The sequence below is a fragment of the Ursus maritimus genome, unplaced genomic scaffold (assembly GCF_017311325.1).
Source record: "Ursus maritimus isolate PB19 unplaced genomic scaffold, ASM1731132v1 scaffold_20, whole genome shotgun sequence".
Lineage (NCBI taxonomy): Eukaryota > Metazoa > Chordata > Mammalia > Carnivora > Ursidae > Ursus > Ursus maritimus.
This window is the reverse complement of record NW_024424453.1, coordinates 33,265,692-33,285,748: the sequence shown is the minus strand read 5'-3', so window position 1 is coordinate 33,285,748 and position 20,057 is coordinate 33,265,692. Positions and strand designations below refer to the sequence as shown.

At 44.0% G+C, this 20,057-nt stretch overlaps 1 protein-coding gene across 8 annotated transcripts in view; it reads right to left on the bottom strand.

Moving 5' to 3' along the window:
- The window catches only part of LOC103679529 (inactive phospholipase C-like protein 2), a 71,975-nt gene that overhangs the window by 3,610 nt on the left and 48,308 nt on the right, over nt 1-20,057 (bottom strand). For 5 of the 8 annotated variants that reach the window (XR_005836579.1, XR_005836580.1, XM_040636844.1 and 2 more), the window contains one exon: nt 14,220-14,329. Coding sequence is in view for 5 of the 8 variants with exons in the window: in XM_040636844.1 (XP_040492778.1) it covers nt 14,220-14,329 (110 nt within the window). In the remaining 3 variants the exon portion in view is untranslated. Of the gene's footprint in view, nt 1-12,544; nt 12,830-14,218; nt 14,330-20,057 lie in introns of those variants that run through there. The other 3 variants (XR_005836581.1, XM_040636845.1, XM_040636849.1) reach the window with 3 other exon arrangements.

Here is a 20,057-nt window from a genome sequence, read left to right as displayed (position 1 = left end):
GAGTTCCTGTGGCTCCACGACCTCGCCAGCATTTGATACTGTTAATGCTTTAGATTTTGGTCATTCTAATAGGTAAACACTGATGTCTCATTTTTGTTTTAATTCACAATTCTCTAACTTTGAACGACTTTTCACATGCCCACTTGCCATCTGCATATCTGCCTTTGTAAAGTGTCTGCTCAGGTCTTTTGCCCATTTTTAAATCAGATTGTTCATTTTCTTATTGTTGAATTTTAAGAGTTCTTTGTATATTCTGGGCAACAGTTCTTCATCAGTTGTGTTTTTTACAAATATTTTCTCCCAGTACATGGCTTTTCTTCTTGTTCTCTTGTTTTTTGCAGAGCAGAGATTTTTAATTTTAATAAAGTCTGGTCTTACAAAGTCTTTCTTTTATGCATTGTGCTGTTGGTGTTATATCTAAAAAGTCACCACTGTACCCAAGGTCATCTAAGTTTTCTCCTATGTTATCTTCCAGGAGTTTTATAGTTTCCATTTTACATTTAAGTCCATAATCTACTTTAAGTTAATTTTTGTGCAGGGTGTAAGTCTATGTCTCTCTCTCTATATATATATATATTTTTTCTTTTTTTGCATGTGGATGTTCAGTGGTTTCAGCACCATTGTTTAAAAGAGTATCTTTGCTCCATTGTATTGCCTTTGCCCCTCAGTCAAAAATCAGTTGACTGTACTTATGTGGGTCTATGTCTGAGCTCTCTTCTGTTCCACTGATCTGATTGTCTACTCTTCCAGCAATATGACACTGTCTCGACTACTGGAGCCTTATAGTAAATCCCAAAGCAGTGTCAGTCCTCAGACTTTGCTCTCCTTTAATACTGTGTTGGTTATTCTGGGTCTTCTGCATCTCCATATAAACTTTAGAATCAGTGTGTCCATAGCCACAAAATAATCTGATAGAATTTTGATTGGGATTGTGTTGAATCTATAGCTCAAGTTTGAAAGAAACAACACCTTGAAAATACCGAGGCTTCATAACCATGAACAGGAGATGTCTCTGCATTTGTTCATTTATCCATTGATATATTTCTTCAGAGTCTTGTAGTTTTCCTAATATAGACCTTGCACATATTTTGTTAGATTTATACCTAAGTACTTCATTTTTGGAGGTGCTAATATAACCGGCATTATGTTTTTAATGTCAAATTACCTTTGTTCATTGTTATTATCTAGGAAAGTGATGAACTTCTATGCATTAATCTGTATCTTGCAACCTTGCTATAATTGTTTCTTAGCTCCAAAAGGTTTTTTTTTTTTTTTATCAATTCTTTTGGAATTTCTACATAGATAATCATGTCATCTGTGAACAAAGACAGTTTTACTTCTTCCTTCCCAGCGTACAGCTTTTATTTCTCTTTCTTATCTTATTGCATTTGCTAGGACTTCTGGTACACTGTTGAAAAACAGTGGAGTCAGGGGATATTCTTGCCTTGTTCCAGATCTTAGTGGCTTGAGGTCTCATTAAGTATGATGCTAGTTATAGGTCTTTTTAGATGTTCTTTATCAACTTGAGGAAGTTCTTCTCTACTTCTAGTTTGCTGAGAGGTGGGGTTTTTTTTAAATCATGAATGGGCATTGGATTTTGTCAAATGCTTTTTTTCACATCTACTGAGATGATCATATGATTTTTCTTCTTTAGCCTGCTGATGTCATGGATTACATTAATTTATTTTCAATTGTTATACCAACCCTGCATACCTGGTATACATCTCACTTGGACATAGTGTATAATTCTTTTTATACATTGCTGGATTCAACTTTTTAATATTTTCTTGAGAATTTCTGCATCTATGTTTATAAGAGATACTGATCTGTAGTTTTCTTTTCTTGTAATGTCTTTGTCTGGTTTTGGTATTAGGGTAATGTTGGCCACATAGAAGGTATCAGAAAGTATTCCCTCTGCCTCTATTTTCTGGAAGAGATTGTAAAAAAAACTGGTATAATTTCATCCTTAAATGTTTGATAGAATTCACCAGTCAACCCATGTGAGCTGGTGCTTTCTGTTTTAAAAGGTTATAATTGTTCATTCAACTTCTTTAATAGAGATAGGTCTATTCAAATTGTCTATTTCTTTTTGTGTGAGTTTTGGTAGATTGTGCGTTTCAAGAAGTTGGTCCATTTCATCTAAGTTATCAAATTTGTGGGAATAGAGCTGTTCATCATATTACTTTGTTGTCCTTTTAATACCCATGGGATCTGTAGTGACATCCCTTCTTTCATTTCTGATATTAGTAATATGTGTCCTCTTTTTGTTTTTCCTTCCTAGTTAGCCTGGCTAGAGACTCACTGATTTTAATGATCTTTTTAAAGAGCCAGTTTTTAGTCTTGTTGATTTTCTCTATCAATTTCCTGAGTTCAATTTCATTGATTTCTGCTCTCATATTTTCATTAATAAAAATTAGTGGGTCTACATTCAAAATGCTTATTTGGCATGTCCTCTTAGACTTCACTGTCCGAAACTCAGTTCCTGATACTCTACCAATTTCTCTAACCAGCTCCTCTTAGGTTAAGACACCTCAGTTCTCTCAGTGACTTAGACCAAAGGCCCCAGTACCAACTTCTGAGTTCTCTCCTTTTCCTGCATCCCTCACCCCACTTGTCAACACCCTCCATTGCCACTATCATCAACACACATATACACATATACAGGTTCTCAGCACTTCTTCCCGCCCTCATTGCCACCACCGCAGCCTGAGCCATCATCACCTTTCCCTGAGTTTACGACAATGCCCTTCCGACTGGCCATCCTGCTTCTCTTTTCTCAACATGACAACCAGAGAGATACAATTACATGCAGTCAGAATACATCTCCCCTCCAGAGTCCTTTCCCACAGCCCTCTATGTCCTGCCCCTGAGCTGTCCTCACCCCCCCTGATTGCCCCACCATGTTCACTCAGCCACTGTGATACTGGGCCCTGACGTGCTCCTCAGACATAGCAGATTGTCTCTGGCCCGGCCTCAAGGTGCTTCAGTCAGCATTCCCTGTGCAGGGCAGGCTCTTGCCCAAAAAGGCACACAGTTGACTCTCTCACCTCCTTCAGGCCTTGACTCCCTGACCACCTTTCCAAAATGAAAACTGCCATCTCCTGCTCACAGCTCTCCTTGCCCCTTCCTGGCCTTCCTTTCTCCATAATACACACCACCAGCTGACGTTCTCTGTTGCTGTTTACTGTCTGTCTCTCCATTAAATGTGAGCTCCACGAGAACAGGGTTTTTTAATGTCTTCAGACCACTGTTGAGCCCTCCCCCCTTTAGGCCTAGAACAGCACCGGGCATACAACATGGGCAGAGACTAAGTGAATATAATGAGAATAAAACGTGAAAGTCTCCTCTTTCATCTTCACAGCTGCCTCCCCAAAGATGTGCTGCACCCTTTCCTCTGCATTTATATATATTATGAATAGTATTTTACTTTACTTTTACAGAAGTGGAATCAAGCAAACTATCAAATTCTTCCATTTCCTTTTGTTCACCAAAAATCACGTCTGGGCAATCTTTCCATGTCAGCCTGTATGGATCTGCCACAGGACGACGGAGCTCTTAAATACAAGAATTCCTAGAGGGTACAGGATAATTAATGGGTAATAACAGAATTCTTTATCTGGTTGAGTCTTCGGTTCCCCCAGTTCAGGCAGGTCATTACCGTATCTTGGACAGACAAGGGGTTTGGCCGCTAGCCTGGGGAGACACAAAGGACCCCTACAGGCCATAAGCCCGGGCTGGGGAGCTTCTGAGCTTTATCCATATTACTTGTACTTTGTTCTGTGCATCTAAAACTGCGTGCCTGATGTGTCTCGGGATTGCGGCATCCAGCGGGAGTAAAGAACAATTCTGAAAGAGGTGATGATGGTGTTTGCTGTAGCAGTGTTCACATCTCATTGCTTCGAAAGACTGCAAAAGAGCAAAGGCTATTTAAAACGCGGCCGCCCACTGACACAGGGTATCTGGGTTTGAAGACTCCTACGAAACTGGCTTCACAAGGTTTCCAGTTGAGAAACTCAAACCCTATTTGGTTTCACACATTCTGTTTTGAATTTCATAACTTATTCTATTCGGTTTTCATCATGAAAGAGTTATAACAACCTTAGGTCAAAATATTTAAGGTTCCTATTTAGACTCAGAACGTAATCTTTAAAAGACTGAGCTAAGGGGAGGGTTGGATCCCAGCGGCTCTTGCTGAGAGTCTGTCCTAACTCTGTTCCTTCTGGCCTGGCCGGAGATGGGGTCAGAGGCTTGGAGCAGCCAGGGAAGGAATGACGATGGCAGATACCGGACAGACACCAGAGCCAGCATCTCAGCCATACTCAACACTCGGCCAATCACCAAACTTTCTGTCTGACCACAAAACATGTCCTAGCTTTTCATGTATGTTAAAAATACTTCCAGGCACATCTGTTAGTGCTGCATAGTTTTTGAATCTAAAATTAACAATCACAATTCACTGCTTATATTTAGACCTAGAGCTAAAACAATAGAGATTCTATACTTCAGTCATTTTTTTTTCAAAGCTTTTTCTATCCAACTATCTATTAGAGAAGAACAGAGTTGCCTTCCTACTGAGGTGAGTGAACCAGAATGGCCACAAAGACTCCCCCAACCTCTGCCACCAAACCATGCAACGGCCACGTGGCTGAGAGCTGGAGCGGGCAAAGATGGCCACCTGCCTCTCCCTGGAAGTTAGCAGACACGTTTCTTTCAAATTACAAGCAGTGGGAGGGAAGAGAAAAAAGAGGACACTCATACCATTTTGGGAGTCTGAAGGAGGCATAAAGGTAGTCGAATATTTTTTAATTTAATGCAGATAAGAACGTAAGTTATCAGTGTCTGGTTTGACCTCAGCATGTCTGGGGCCCACACTGACTTTTGGGTTGTTCTGGGGCTAAAATCCCCAACCTGAGAAGGTTCGCCTGGATGGTAATGGACTAGGCTGCCTCCTCCCTCTTCCTTATCCGCTCAGGAACACAGAGGAACACAGCAGCTTCTAGGTAACCTCACTGATACCTTCTGCTCCCCCAAGAGACAAAGCTAACTCTGGGACAAAGAGACGGGGGCAGACACCTAGAGAGCACCAAGGCCCAGAGGGAAGATAGGCTGCCACCCCGCGTGAGCCTAGCACCAACCCGCAAGCTGGGCCCTTACTCAGCAATTTCCTATGCACTTGTCCTTATTTTTCCGGTCACCCTGTAAGTTTTCAAGAGGCCTCCCGTCCCCTCCGTCAGCATCGCTCTGAGAAGACGGCACGGGGGTCTAGGGCTCTTCTGCTGCCTCTCACCGTGGCATCTTCTGCAACCCAAACCAGAGAATCGGAATTGCAAAACCCTAACACAATCTCATGACCAGGAAACATTTATGGGGAACAGAGTGACTGCTGTGTGCCAGGCATTGTATTAAGCCCTCCAAGATTATCTCATATGTGTCTCTCAATTCCGCCAGAGGGACTCTTCCTACCCCACTTTCACACATGAGGAAACGGAGTTTAGCAAGATTAAGGGCTTTGCAGCACCTACACAGCAAATGACACTTAAACACACGCAACTTCTTCTCCGTGTGTTCTGTTTTCTTTTTGGGGTTAACTAAACCACTGGGCCCAAACGATAGAGCTGAGTCCCACATGTGGCATGTGACACTTTCAGGCAAGCCACGTGGAGCGTCCACCACTGTCTCTCACGTCCTCAGTACGTCACCAATGGTGCAGACAACTCACTCTTCCTGGGCTTAAACACAGGCACATAAATACAGCTTTCCTTCCGTATTTGCTGAATGAGAGGGAGTGGGCACCACCACGGTGGGGCTGTGGGGATCGTGGCTCCTGGTTCTAAGCCACCTCATTACACCGTGACAGCTCCCGTGAGAGACCTGTGTGCAGCACGTTCATCCGAGGTACAGAAGGCCTTCCTCCCCCTGAAGTCTCAATAAGCCTGGCACTTGAAAACAGATCCCCTGACCACCAGTCACCTAAAGTTAGAGCAACAGAGCACAGTGGCATGTGCTTCTCTGTAGGACATTAAATTCATTTTAAATGTTTCCTGATTTTTTCTGTCCTTTTGGCTTCCACTACGTTCATTCACATGTTTGAAGGGAGTGGAATGTGAACTGTATGTAACCTCATCTCTCTGCAGCAGGAAGACTCTGCTGAGGAGCCCCCAGAGGGCTCCTGGGTGCTACCCAGGTGGGTGAGGGGCTCTGAGAGTGTGAGGATAGTTCTGGAAACATGGCTCCTAACCCTTGGTCTTTCCCTTAATCCAAAGAGACGTTCCGGTTGTATGATGCAGTGTCTGGCTCACACAGGCACGGTGGGTGGATCCTGAGACTCTCCTTTCCCCTCGATCCCCTCGCCCTTGCCAATATTTTGGCTATGTCATCACATTGCCAGCTGTTCCTCAATTTCACAATGGTGGTGCTCAAAGGTTTCTACAAAGTTTAATTTAAATTTTTAAATATAAGATACAAATTAAATTCAGAACAGGTATCTCTCACCTCAGAAACAAGTTTACATTTCACTCAACAAAGATGGCGGGTGGGGGGCTCCCAGGAGCTCCGAGGCAGCACCGTGGAGGAGGAGTGGTGTCTGGGCTGGGCCCGACAGACGGGCAGGAAAGGATTTCAGCAGCCCAAGATTGTGGAGGATGCTGCCGTCCACGCGTGACTCCATGACTCCAACAAATGATGCCTTTGGGGCCTAACCATGGCTTAGTAGCATGATTTCTACACTACCAAGCTTTCTGAGCTTCAACCGTGGTGACTCCTCCCTCTGATGATGGGGATGGCCACGGGAAGGGCTAAACTTCACACTGGTGGTGAGCGCCGGCCCCCTGCCCGGGGAGAGGACCTCGCCTGACACAGAGCCGGTACCTCGGGTGGCAGAGGTGGGGTGAGGGTTTCAGGAGCTGCCACGGGAGGCTCCAGACGGTGGAAGTGAGCCAGGACTGAAGCACAGAGACAGGAGGTCAAGAGAGTGTTCCAGGCCGCAGGACCAGGACCAGAGGGGAGGGTGGTGCACCTGCTGTGCAGACAGAGCGAGGGGGCGTTGAGGGATGAGCGGGGCCAGGACATGAGCATGAAAGCTGCTGAAACACTAGTAAGAACAGCACGCACAAGCACTTCCTTCGCGCCATTACTCTTTTAAGCACAACTTTTGCGTAATTAAACATTAGCTGAGAGATCACAAATCCCTCATTAGTGGGATCTGATGTCTGAGGTTTTACTGTGTTTTAAATGGACCAGGAAGTACAGCCTGCCTAAGGACAAACACTGCTGCAGTCTGGTTTTCTGAGCTGTGCTGATGTCTCCACACGCTAAACAGAGGAATGGCTTTCAGCCAATTATAGATTTTCAGGAAAACAGGCAGCATCTCCTGTAATACATAAAATAACTCAAGGATATTACCACCAGTAAAGAAAAGGAGTTGTACAAAGACCAGCACAGTAATTTTCGGAAAAGAAACAAATGTTAGTCTTCAGGTCTTCAAGGTAAGCCCTGCGCCTCAGGTAAAAACGAAATCAAGATTAACGTCTCACCAGGTGCAAAGACCGTCTGGTTTAATTATTTATTTTTGGCAGAAGTCTTACGTTCCTAAAGAGAACAAATCTCTAATTGCTTTCAGGGTTTAGTTTTTAGTCTTACTTCTGAGGGTGGAGCGGCACAGAGCAGGGAGAGCTGGCTTGGCAGCAATCCATCTGGAAAACATCTTGGATTGTAATAAGCTTCATTTGAGTTTAGGCTATGACACAGGGGCTAGAAAATCCAGCATCATTTTGGCCTGTATTCACAGTAAGATGGTTTTCAGACTATGAACACAATCGTCCTGACGCATTCCGCCCCAGGGTGGTGAGTGCCCTGTGCGCCCCAAGTAGGAGGATAGTTCTGGCCACCCCGTCTTATGAAGGACGCTGACAAACCAGAGCCACCAGAAAGCCAAGGAACCCAGGGAGGAGGGGACCAGATGCCACCTCATCCTGGAAGCTGCACAGGCTGAGCGTGTCTGAACTGAATCGGGGAGGTCTAAGAGCAGCTAATGAGAGTTCTCAAAGGTATAAAGGGATGTTGAGGAAGAGGGACTAGAATAATTCTGTGCTGCTTTGAGTGAGTGTATCACTGTAACCAGTGGGAAGAAGTGAAGCTACAGGGAGATAAAATTCTATCTATTGTTTGGTGGAACATAACTAAAATTGCATGACGGTGGAGGAGGCTGGCAATCTAGTGGAAGCAGCAGGAAGGTGGATTTGAGGACCCCACAGTGTTGTGTGGCCAAGCCTCCACCCTTCTAAGGGAAAATGCGTCATTCGCAGGTTCTGCCACTGTAGGACACTATCTGAAACGACAGCTGCCTGTCATTGCTTCCATCCCTGTCCAGGCATGCCCCTCCATCAACTAGGAGGTGGAGTCCACTTCCCCCTTCCTTGAATCTGGGCTGGCCTTGATTTGCTTTGGTCAATTAAACATGGAGGAAGTGGTGGGACGAAGCCTGGCAGCTTCCCCTTTTGTTTTCTTGGAATCTCACAGCCATATAAGGAAGCTGGGGCTGGACTACTGAATGATGACAGACCATGTGGAGAGAGGGAGAGAGAAGAGAGACACCTAGCCATTCCGGCCATCCCTGGGGAGATGCCAGCCATGTGAGTGGAGCCTTCGTGGATATTCCAGGCCCAGCTGATCTCCCTGCTGAACCAGGCCTCACAGGTGGTCCTAGTCAACACCAGAGGGAGCAGAAAAACCACCCAGCTGAGCTCAGCGAGTCCACAGAGTCATGCGAAATAAGATGGCGTTGTTTTAAGCTGCGAGTTTTGGCCTGGTGTGTTACACGGGACAGAAAACCTGAGATAGCCAGTCAAGGCGGCCGTATTTTGTGCTTTGGGACAGTGCCTTTCTGAGCACAGTGGGCTGAAGCAGGTAGAGAACCTGATCCAAGGAGAACTTAATACAAGAGGAGGCTTATAACTTAAGGTTGGCTGGTCTGGGTGTGATATGAAAGGATAGGCTGAGCCGATCAGATTTCCTTTCTTTGGAATTTGAACTAGGAAATACAAGTAGATTGAGGACTTGGAATAAAAACCTATAAGGTATAGTCAGGCCCAAAGCAAGACAAGACCAAATCACAGAGTGGCAGAAACCACGAGTGAGCAGAAGAGCTGCTGGCAGCGGGAGGAGGACAGAGCAGATGACCACGGGCCCCCAGAGAAGAGCTGCCCCGGGTGCTGCCGGGCTTCCGACGGCCCTTCACTCCTGTGAGGCTGGACCACTGCTTCTGGTCTCAGGGCTCCCTGTCCTCTCACGATCCCTTGTGTGAGCCAGCATCACTCACCTCTCCTCTGTGAGCTGGCTTCAGGAGTTCGGCTTCTTGTCACCAAGAGACCCACTAAAACAGGGCTCTTCTACCATGAGATTCTACCATTTTGGGAATGGTAATAAATAGAAACAATGAAAATGATCACCAGTTCAGTGAATATTTTAGCAAATGGAAAATAAAGGGAGAGGAACATCTTGATTAAGCTGGTGGCTGGAAAGATGTATTAACAGAATTTCCTTCCCACATTCTTGATGAACAAAAAGTAAAATTGGCAGATACACACACACACACACACACACACACACACACACACCACAAGCAGCAAACAAACAAAAGGGTATGACGCAATTAATCAACTTCTAAAACTCACAGAATTCACAGTGGCAATTCATAAAAATCCTGAGAATTCTAAGAGCCAGTCAAATTGGAAAGACACAAACTGATTGTCCTTCTCTTTCACTTCTCTTTGATGGAGCAGAAGAGACAACAGGACAGAGGGTGGGATGAAAGAGGTGACACGAGACAAGTGAGGAACAGGGCTGATGCACAAGGAGAAAGCTGGACATGAAAATTAAACAATGGTGTTCAGACAATGTGACACAGCGAGCCCTGAGGGAAGAGACACAAACGGGGGTCCGGCCCCTATCTAGGGGTTCCAGGCTGCGGTGCGGGAAGGCAGAGCCCAAGCAGAGCCCAAGCAGAGCCCAGCGGCCCCACCGAGCCAAGGAAACAGAGTCTGGAGTTCAGGGAGGGGATCTTAAACAATCATTGTGAATATCTACGTCCGAGAAGATGGAGGATATGGTGGCACAAAGGCGAGAGAAGCGGGAGGCTGGGCAGGATTGATGGCTGAGGGGACGCTGTGGAAGATACAGCACTATTGCTTGAAGATGCAGAACTAACAGAAACTATTACAAAAGGAAGAAAGAAAAAAAGACCTAAAAAGAAATGAATAGCGGATCTGTCACTTCTGGGAAGATACCAAGCAGTATATACGTATAAATGCAGTTACAGAAGGCGGAGAGAAACGGTAAGACAGAAAAAAAGATTTAAAGAAAAACAGGCAAAAAATTTCCAAATTTGATGGCAACTATAAACCCACATGTAGAAGAATCTCAACAAATCCTAAGCAGAAGAAATATGAAGAAAACCAGACGAAAGCCCATCATAATTCTTTTAAAAAGCTGAAAACAAACAAACAAAAAGATGCGCCACCTCTGACACGCTTCCTAGGCTGGCTAAACCGACAACAGCAAATGTTGGCATGGATGTGGGACACTTAGAATGCTCCCAACACTGCTGGGGGGACACTACACCGGCCAGTTTGGAAAGCCGTTTGGCAATTTCTTATAAAGTCGGATATACCCTGAACCATATGACCCAGCAACTGCACTCATAGGTATTCATCCAAGAAAATAAGCACATGTCCGCACAAACGCCTGCATGGGAATGCTCGCTGTAGCTTTATTCACAATAGCCAGAAACTGGAAACACGCCAGACGCCCATCAGCTCGTGAGTGTGCGGACAGGGTCGTGCAGCCAGCACACGGAACGCTGATCATCAATAGCCAGGAACGGACTGCGGAAACACCCTCCACCTGCGTGACTATCCGAAGCATTATGCTAAATGAGGGAAGCGAAATGAATGGCTGAACAATCCTTACTGTGAGAGATGTTTATTTCCTATAACCAGAAATTTATTTCGCCTCTTTATGGTTTACTTTTCTTCTGTTAAATTAAGTAACACTTGGTACTTTTTAAAAAACTTAAAAAGAGCAATTCTAGTAGGATTCCGTCTGCTAGCGTACCTTATTTCATAATATCTGAGACACTAGCGCTTGTCGGGGGTCCCATTAAGAAAGAAGATCCCTGCCAACGAACGAGTATACAGTACACAGATGCCAAGGCCTCTGAGATACAGGCCGATTCCTAGATGTCAAAAATAGAGGGCAGAAGTATGATTCAGAATCAATAAAATGTATCTCCATCCATCCATCCAGCCCTATGCATCTAAACTGGTTCCTCAAATAAGGTCACCTACATTTAATAATAGTTATTTCTCGGAGGGTTTGAAGTCATTTCAAAACTTATATCTTTTCTACATTAAAACAGGCTCCGTATAATGAAGATGCATTTACAAAAACGAATGATTTTTATTCAAAATAGAAAATGTCTGGAAGTAAATATGCCAACGTGTCAATAGTAGATAACTCTGGGTGTGGTGATCACGGCTGACGTTTTTCTTTGTTCATTTCCGTCTTGTAAAGCAATTCTTAAAATTGCAAAACAAAGCAAAGCAAGCAAAACTTCGTAGAAACTGGGAGGCATGTCCTTAGATGAGAGGAATTTATGGCAGGAGGCCTCCACGTCGGGTGACCGATCATCTGCTGGTTTGCCCAGGACTATCCTGATTTTCACATGGGAAGTCCTACGTCCCAGGATGACTGGTCACCCTGCCTCCCTTATTGTCCAAATGAGTGGAGCAAGATACTTTTGATTTCATTCTAGGGCAGAGGTACTCCATTTTTTAGGGCACCTCAGAATCCCCCAAGGAACTCGTTAAACAAGCAGATTCCTATGTTCTACCCCTAGAGATTCTGATCCAGATTCTGAGGTGGGGCTCAGGAGACTGCATTTCTAAGCACCGCAGGAAATTCCTGTCTGGCCTCACAGTTCCAGGGCTCCCTGGACATGTGCTCCCGTGTCCTCCTTCTTTTTTCTCCGTACCCAGTGTCATCCGAAACCTTCCCCGGCCTCTGTGTCCGCCACGAGGGCACGGCCGCCTATTGCCCACCCCCCGCAGCCCTGGGGGGCTGCCACCTCTCCAAGCTCACCACAAAGAACAAGTGGTCAGAGGAATCCAGAGGACCTGATTCCCTCCTGCCAGGAAAAGGCTGGTAGCTCAACTCAGACCCAAATTCACGTCCAATGGGTCACGGATTCTCCCAAACGAAGTTAAAACTTGTGAAACACCCAGGAGTGGAAAAAGCCCCTCCATTACACGGAAGTGACACACAGATGTGTTTGGCTCTTTCCCATTCCATGCTCGGCTTCTACCATACTCAAAGACCACCTAGAGCAAATATGCTGCAAACTCTAAAAAGATCCATTACCCTGTCCTTACATTAGTTTTCACATGAGCGTGAGTCTGAGGTGTTAATTCTCTCTCCTGGACATAATTCAAAAGAAAATAGGTTTTCTCAGGGTAGCTATTTGGTTCACTTACTTATTTCTAAAATCTGGTATATTACTTTATGTCAGCTGTTTTTCATTAATGTGTGCGCCAGGCTCCCATTTTCAGTGGCTCTTAGCCAAGTGCGTCTCAGACTTGAATGGGCACGAGAATCCCCTGGGATCTTGTAAAAATGCAGATTCTGATTCAGTAGCTCTGGGGTGGGGCTTGGGAGTCTGCACTTTGAACAAGCTCCCAGGTGATGCCCAGGCTTCCGGTTCCTAGACCACAAACGAGTAACAAGGATAGCTGACAGGTGAAAGTTTGGTTTGTAAGTCTGGTAAGTCTGGTTTTACCTATAATAAAATAAAAGCAAAATGAGCATTTGTTCACACAGGGCTTAAACCACTGCGCTACTTTTCCCCTGAGATTTGCGGGAGATTTGTTGTATACCCCACCTCTGGGGGGGGAGTGAGTCAGCAAGTTATAGAGCCAAATTCCTTTCCTTGTAAATTCTTCTGTCTGCTGTTTACTGAATTGCAACCTATCAAAGTTAACTTCTAAGCAGAAGATTGAAAGATTACAAAAGAAAGTACATGTGAAGGAAGGGAAGTGTTTCAGGAAGTCAAGAAAATGATTTTAATTATAAAAATGAGTAGAGGTTTAACATGAGAAAATGCAAGTTGGCTAGCTTTGGAAGGGTGACTTTTATTAAATCAAATCAAAAAACCCTTGTCTGCTGCAGGGATGGATCTTTTAACTTGAGGAGGAACAAGGAAATTAAAAGAGGCAGCTGTGATAACGTCTTTACAGTTTTGACTTCAAGGGAGCAGAAAGTTTGCAGGGTGAATACCAGAGAGTAATTTTAGATTTAGCTGTCCAAGATCCGGAGTGAAATAATGTTTCTGTGTTATGATTATTCAAGTTCTCAAACATGGAGAAGAAGAAAAGTAAAGACCACTGAGACAAAACTTAAAGGTTTCAAGGTACATACATAGCATTATTTTAAAAAAATCATGTCACATGATACACAGCATAAAGACAGGGAGAATGTATAGCAAAAGGCCGATGGTAATTGCCTCTGAACAGTGGGACCATGTTCATCTTATTTCTATTTTGACAGTTTCAACAATAAGGCATTACTTTTATAATAAAAAATAATAAACATTTAAAAAATGGTCATGCTGAGGAAGAAAGGAAGGAAGAGAGGAAGGGAGGGAGGAAGGAAGACAAACAGATGGCTTCTCCCTTGAAGGAAAATTTCTTTCAAATGGCAATTCCTTTACATATTTGTTTTAATTATGCCCCACACAAGACTTTCCTATTTTTGTCCTGGGATCATATTAATATTAAGGCTACGATTATACTTGAAAGTGTTAAATGACATCTGAGTAATTAGAATCTAAATTCCCAATCATTCCTCTAGAACCGCACTGTCTATCTCACAGACAGCAACGGGCATTTATGAACTTGACGGTGCTTCAAGGATAGAAGCCAGGGTCCCCTCCCTTCCTATCAGAATCCACAACGTGCCAACCATGGGACCGATGCTCTGTCCAAGCCGCACTGCCCAGCGACGGTGCCGCGGGCTCTCCTGAGGGCCAAGGTCCCTTTGGATCGCCGTGGCCGTGCTATCGCCTCAGTGGCTGAGAACACGCACAAGGCAAGACCTGTTCCACGAAGAGGAGGAAACGCGCTGAGAAAGACTGCAGCGTCTCCGGCATCAGAAACAGCTTGGCCACGTACCTTTAGGATGGTGATATTCCAGGTAAAGCTCTCCACTGCCTTTTGTAGTTTTCGTTCCTTCAAGCCCTCCTTGGTGCCGATGCTGTGTAAGTGCTCGTGGAATTCCATGGCTGAAAGAAACAGAGCATTTTACTTCCACGTCCAACCTGTGCTAATGAACTGGCGACACTTACTTTTCTACGTATAGCGCAAAGAATTCCAGTCTCCAGTGGAATTTCATAAATGTCCTCTGGAAGAATGTAATAATTGAGGGGAAACACCGACAACTCCTGGTCTCAGCAAGGCGGAAGGCATCTGAGAGGGCAGCAATCACTGCTCATGGCCTTGAAGGGTGACCAGGGCACATACAACCATTCTCATTCTTAGTTTAGAGATGAGGAATCTGAGGCTCGGCAAGCGTGAGAGACGGACGGCTGTGGAGGGAGCAAGAGGAAGACCTGCGACTAGAACCCAGGTCTCTGGAACCTCAGAAGGCAGATTTCAGCTCTGCTGACACCGTGCTGGCAACTGCAGATGAAATGAGGGCAAAGGAACATACTTCCTGTCACAGATGCCAAGCCTATGGTGAAGGAGAGCAGATGGGGGCAAAGCCCCTGAGCTCTAACTCTGCGTTTCCATTATGACTCTTTAACATAGTTTACACAATCAAATGAATATTCTCGACTGCCATTCAAAATAGTCTTAAAGAAGCTCCCTCTGCAACAACAATGCAATAATGCAGGAGTAGTATGATGGTTCTTCGGCTCTTTTAATACCATGACAACTCGTGGAATTTTATATATTGAACTGCAGTCAGTGATCCCACCTCTGGCCAATGGGAACCCTTCGGACTGGTTCCTATGTCCTTTTGAAATGACTAATCGGCCTCCTGGCACAAGATGTTCTAGACTTACCAAGGACATTTTCCCTGGGCCTGGAGCCACACATTTCTCCAAGGACCTCTGGATTTTTTTAGTGGGGAATGATATTTAAAGACCACAACCTGGGTGTTAGAGATGCCCATTTTTGCTGAGTTGTCATTGTTTTTTAGGCCTTTTCATTGGACAGATATCAGGCACTTTTTTTTTTAAGGAAGAATAAGATCTTGCTAATACAGCTTTTTTTTTTTTTAATATTTATTTATTTATTTATTTATTTATTTATTTATGTGAGAGAGAGGGAGAGTGCCACATGCGTGAGCATGAGTGCAGGGAGGAGGGACAGAGGGAGGGAGAGAGAATCCTTTAAGCAGATTCGGTGCTGAGCATGAAGCCCAACCCAGGGCTGGATCCCAGGACACTGAGATCACCTGAGCTGAAACCAAGAGTCTGCTGCTCAACCCGCAGCAGCACCCAGGTGCCCTGCTAATACTCCTAATTCAAATGTAAGTGTATGAGATTTTTGCACAGTTTTTAAATTTAATGTTTATTTTGTATCTCTTAGGTGGAAAATCTTACTTCCTAACCACATCAACCTAACTATTAATAGTAAGACTGCTGAATCCGACTTAAAATCTGCGTTTGGGGGGGGGGCCCTTAGAGAACATCTTATTAAGAATGTACAGTAAGAATATTGTCAAGATCAGTCAGAATAATTTTTTTCTCTACATCGCTATGTCACTAACGAAGTCCAATTAGGTTCATTTAGCTTTTGTTTTGTTTTCATTCTCTCTGTGTGTATGGTAGGGCTGTGGGTTTTTTTTTTTTTTTGGATGTAATCTGTTTTATGATTATGTCAAAGCTTTACATGATTCCAAAGCCAAACCTCATACCAATGTGTGCTCAGGTTAAGTCCTGCTTCCTCCTGGTGACTCGCACCCTGATCCCTCCCTCCCCCTACACAGTTTTTGTAGTTTTTAATTTACTTTCTCCTGTACTGTTTCTCCTCGAAAATATAAGCAATGGTGGGGAACGCGTGGTGGCTCAGTCGGTTAAGCATCTCCCTTCGGCTCAGGTCATGATCCCGGGGTCCTGGGATCAAGTCCCACATCAGGCTCCCTACTCAGCGGGGAGCCTGCTTCTCCCTCTGCCTGTCACTTCCCCTGCTTGTGCTCTCTCTCTCTCTGACAAATAAACAAATTCTTTAAAAAAAAATATAAGCAACTGTGTACATATATCCATGACCCTCCCTTTCTTGCACATGAAATTTCTGTACTTGGGTTTTGTCTTCTGTACACTGTTCAGAAGTAAGCCGTTCTGTACCTTGGTACATAGAGGACAGAGATCACTCCATGTCGGCATGGAGAGCTCATCCTCACTCTTCTTTTTTTTCTTTTTTAACAGCTACATGGACTCCTTGAGTGGATGAACCAGCATTTATTTAACCAGTCCCCTGCTGATGGACCTGGGTTGTTTCAAAAGCATCTGCTGTTACAAATAATGTGGAGCAGTCGTAATCTTTACATTTCCTGGGTTCCTCTGTGCACACTGACTGTTCAGTTGGGCATTCCAATTCCCTACTCCCTTTCTATGCAACACCATTTCAAAGTAACTCTTTATACTGTGATTGACAGCAACTTTATTTCTTAGTGTCTTTAAACAGTAAGCAAAAGCTGACACATATGATAAATACAGTAAAAGCTGCCAATTTAGTCTTTTTTCTTCTTTTTTTCCCCCTCACTGAATAGGAACGATGGTTCTAATTTCTTACTAAAGGCTTAACAACATCACTGGTTTCAAGAAAGAACAGTAAAATTCATTACATCATTTAGAAAACTACCACACTAACCACTCCCCTTTTCTCCAACTTCTCTTCTGCCAGTGATGGTACTCAAGAGCAGCCCAACCTGGTTAGCTAAGCCCCCTCCACCGCAGTGCTGGCCACCTGACTCAGACAGCGGGCTGCATCCAGGCCTAGTTCTGACTCTACTGAACGTGCTTGGCTCAGCATACTGCAGAACTAAGAAACAGACAAAGAAACACCCTAAAACCAAAATAACCATGAGTAGGTAGCACTCTTGTTCTAAAACCCAGGTTTCTTGCGAGAGCATTTAACTGTATGCAATGCACATGCGTGTGTGTGCGCTCACACACACACACACACACACACACTTTTTCCTCGGCCACATCTGGGAGACCTCTTGGAGCGTGCTGTGATGACCCAGACCCCCTTCATAGAACGTGGCTAGGTGAAACCTGAGTGCTGAGACCTTGATGTGCTGGCTTTTCTGTAAAGACTTAATACCAGACTTTGGCAAGATCTGGATTTCAGGATAGGTCATGAAGACTCATAATGCTTCTATTCCGTTCATCAGGGGGCACTCTAGCCTTAAAAGCATCACTGAGGGGTGGCAGATGGAGTTCATGACTGGAATTCAGGAGAGAGAAGAGACACAAGAGAAGTGCTGGGGGAGAAGTTCTCTGTAAACAAGAAGGTAAACAACTGCGTGGTCTCTGAGCGAGTGCTGAGCTTAGACGAACATCTACCCTACATTGTAAGCAGCTTTCTGCAGGAAAGACGAACCCAGGGCCAGAGGCAGTAAAATAGGCTGCCCTGGGAAGGACTGAGGATTCAAGGAAGAAGAAACACAGTTAAAATGATAAAAAATGATACCGATAAAGAAGAAACAGGGAAACATTTAAAGAAATAAGGGTAGCTGGATACGTGGCTGAGTCTACAAAGCTCATATTTTACGTGTTCATTAAAAAGTGAGACGACACAACTCCCTCTTCTGTCTCCCCTCTTGAAATATCAGTAGTCCAATAAAAGTCCATAGGGAAGTACAAAATGTATCATTAGTGAAATTCCTTTAAAAATGCAACAAAGGTCAGAAGTGGAAAACTGGAAAAATTATATTAAAAATATAAAATCTGACAAAAAGGAAAAAATATACATAAAACCCAAAACTTCAAAAAACAACCAAGACTATCAGTCCCACTGTTATATACTTCATTATGTGCTGTGTAACACAATGGTTTCTTTAACCAGTTTTTTGTATTAATATAGACGGAACTTTGCAAACACCTGCTAATCCACTGATTCAAAGCACATATTGATTTTATTTAAGGAACTCAAAGGAGTCTGACCTTGGCCCATATAACAGGACTGTACCTTTCACTGCTCCCCTGTGATGTGCAAAGCCCAGAGCAAGGACTAAGGGTGCACAACTGAGGGAAGCAAAAGGCAACTGGCCAGGTGCTTTACATATATTATACAGGAAACTTGGAAAGAGACTACAGCACTTTCCCAAGGAAATGGGAAAGAAGGATTTGAATACTGGTTTGTCTGAGCCCAATGTCCCACGGTTTTCCAACTGCCATGCCATATTTCTAAACAAGAGCCTCTCTACCCTTAATAGGAGCTCATGCGATGGTTATGCGTATCCAATAATTATGCCGTGAGGTAGGGCAGTGTAAGGGCCAATGCTCAGGCACTGACCCAGTTCTAAGAGAATACGGAGGGACAGCAAATGAGATTATGCATTTGAACTGGGTCAGCCCATACATAACAGGGAAATCTAATTATATTAGATGCAAATTACATTATCCCCTTGATATTAAATTATCAGGAAATCTACTCTAACATGTCACGGGAGGTCTTTTTTGGTTCTTTACATCAACATTGAGTATAAAGAACCTGTCTGGGTTAGATGTTAAGTAAATTTCTCCCTATTTTCCTAATTATTTTCAGCAAAGAAACATATTAGCCCAGTGAAAGCATCTTTAACTTACTAAGAAATGTGAAAGCACTACCTCTTTTCCGTCCGTAAATTATACCATTCTGTCTAAAGAGCAGAGTGAGATTTAAAGTAGCTGGTGAAAATCCAATAAGCAAAACTTTTCAGATTAGGTTAGCACTTCCCTCACCCCCGCCCAACCCCCACAAGGAAGCCAAGTTGTTTTTGTTTCAAAACTCCTTTTCTTTAATTAGAATTTATGGGGGGGGGAGCACTGGGAAGAGCCCTGGGTGGGCAACCAGTCAGGGAGTAACATTTATTGATTACCCACCATGTGTAGGTCATTCGACGTGCAGCATGGAGCTCTATTAAAACCCACTGCTTCAATCTGTAAGCCCATTACTTAAACCCATTACTGACCATTCTGTAAACAAAAAAGCTAGATTTCTACAAGTATGGGGAACAAACTGAGGTAAGGGTAAGGGAACTAGTGCTTATATTATCAACTCACTGGCAACTCTTTCGTAAAGAAATATTTACAGTTTTGTTCTGGAATACAATGGTGGAGTTTAGAGACATCAGTATAGCAAAGAGGGCAATAGCATTAAAATGATGTAAGAATACATAACAACTGCTGCTTTTTAAATCACTGCCAAAATAAACTCTGTAGGAACACCACCGCAGTAGGATTTCCGTACTAGGAAACAGACACTACGCATGGGAGATCTAGGAGGCGCAGAAGGCCTATATTTTACAATGTAAACTTTTACAGAATAAATTACAACTAATAATTTAAGACTGGATTGTTTTATCTTACAAAGGAATGGAAAATAAAAAATCAGACAAATTTAGATTTCTGAAAACCTGAATAAGTCCATTCTGTGTTTTCACTTAAGTGACTGGATAGAAAATGAGCAGATAACAAATACGTCCAACGGACCTAAGCATTGATGACCCTTGAACCTACTGTAAAGTTCAAAGCAATTCTATAGGAAAGATACATAACAAGGTGGACAGGGAGCCCTTGATCATTTCCTGCCCTTGATCTCTGCTAGTGTTAGTGTCTAAATGAAGCAATAAGAACCCCGGACTCTGAATCAAGAGAGGCTCTCGGCTTAACTCCTCTCCCCGGCAGGCCTGTAGCGGACAGAGCCGGGGAAGCAGGGCCCGCAAGCAGCCGGCAAGCGCAGGCCGGGCCTCAGGACACCTGTGCCTCCTAATCCTTCGTTTAGAAACAGGACGTG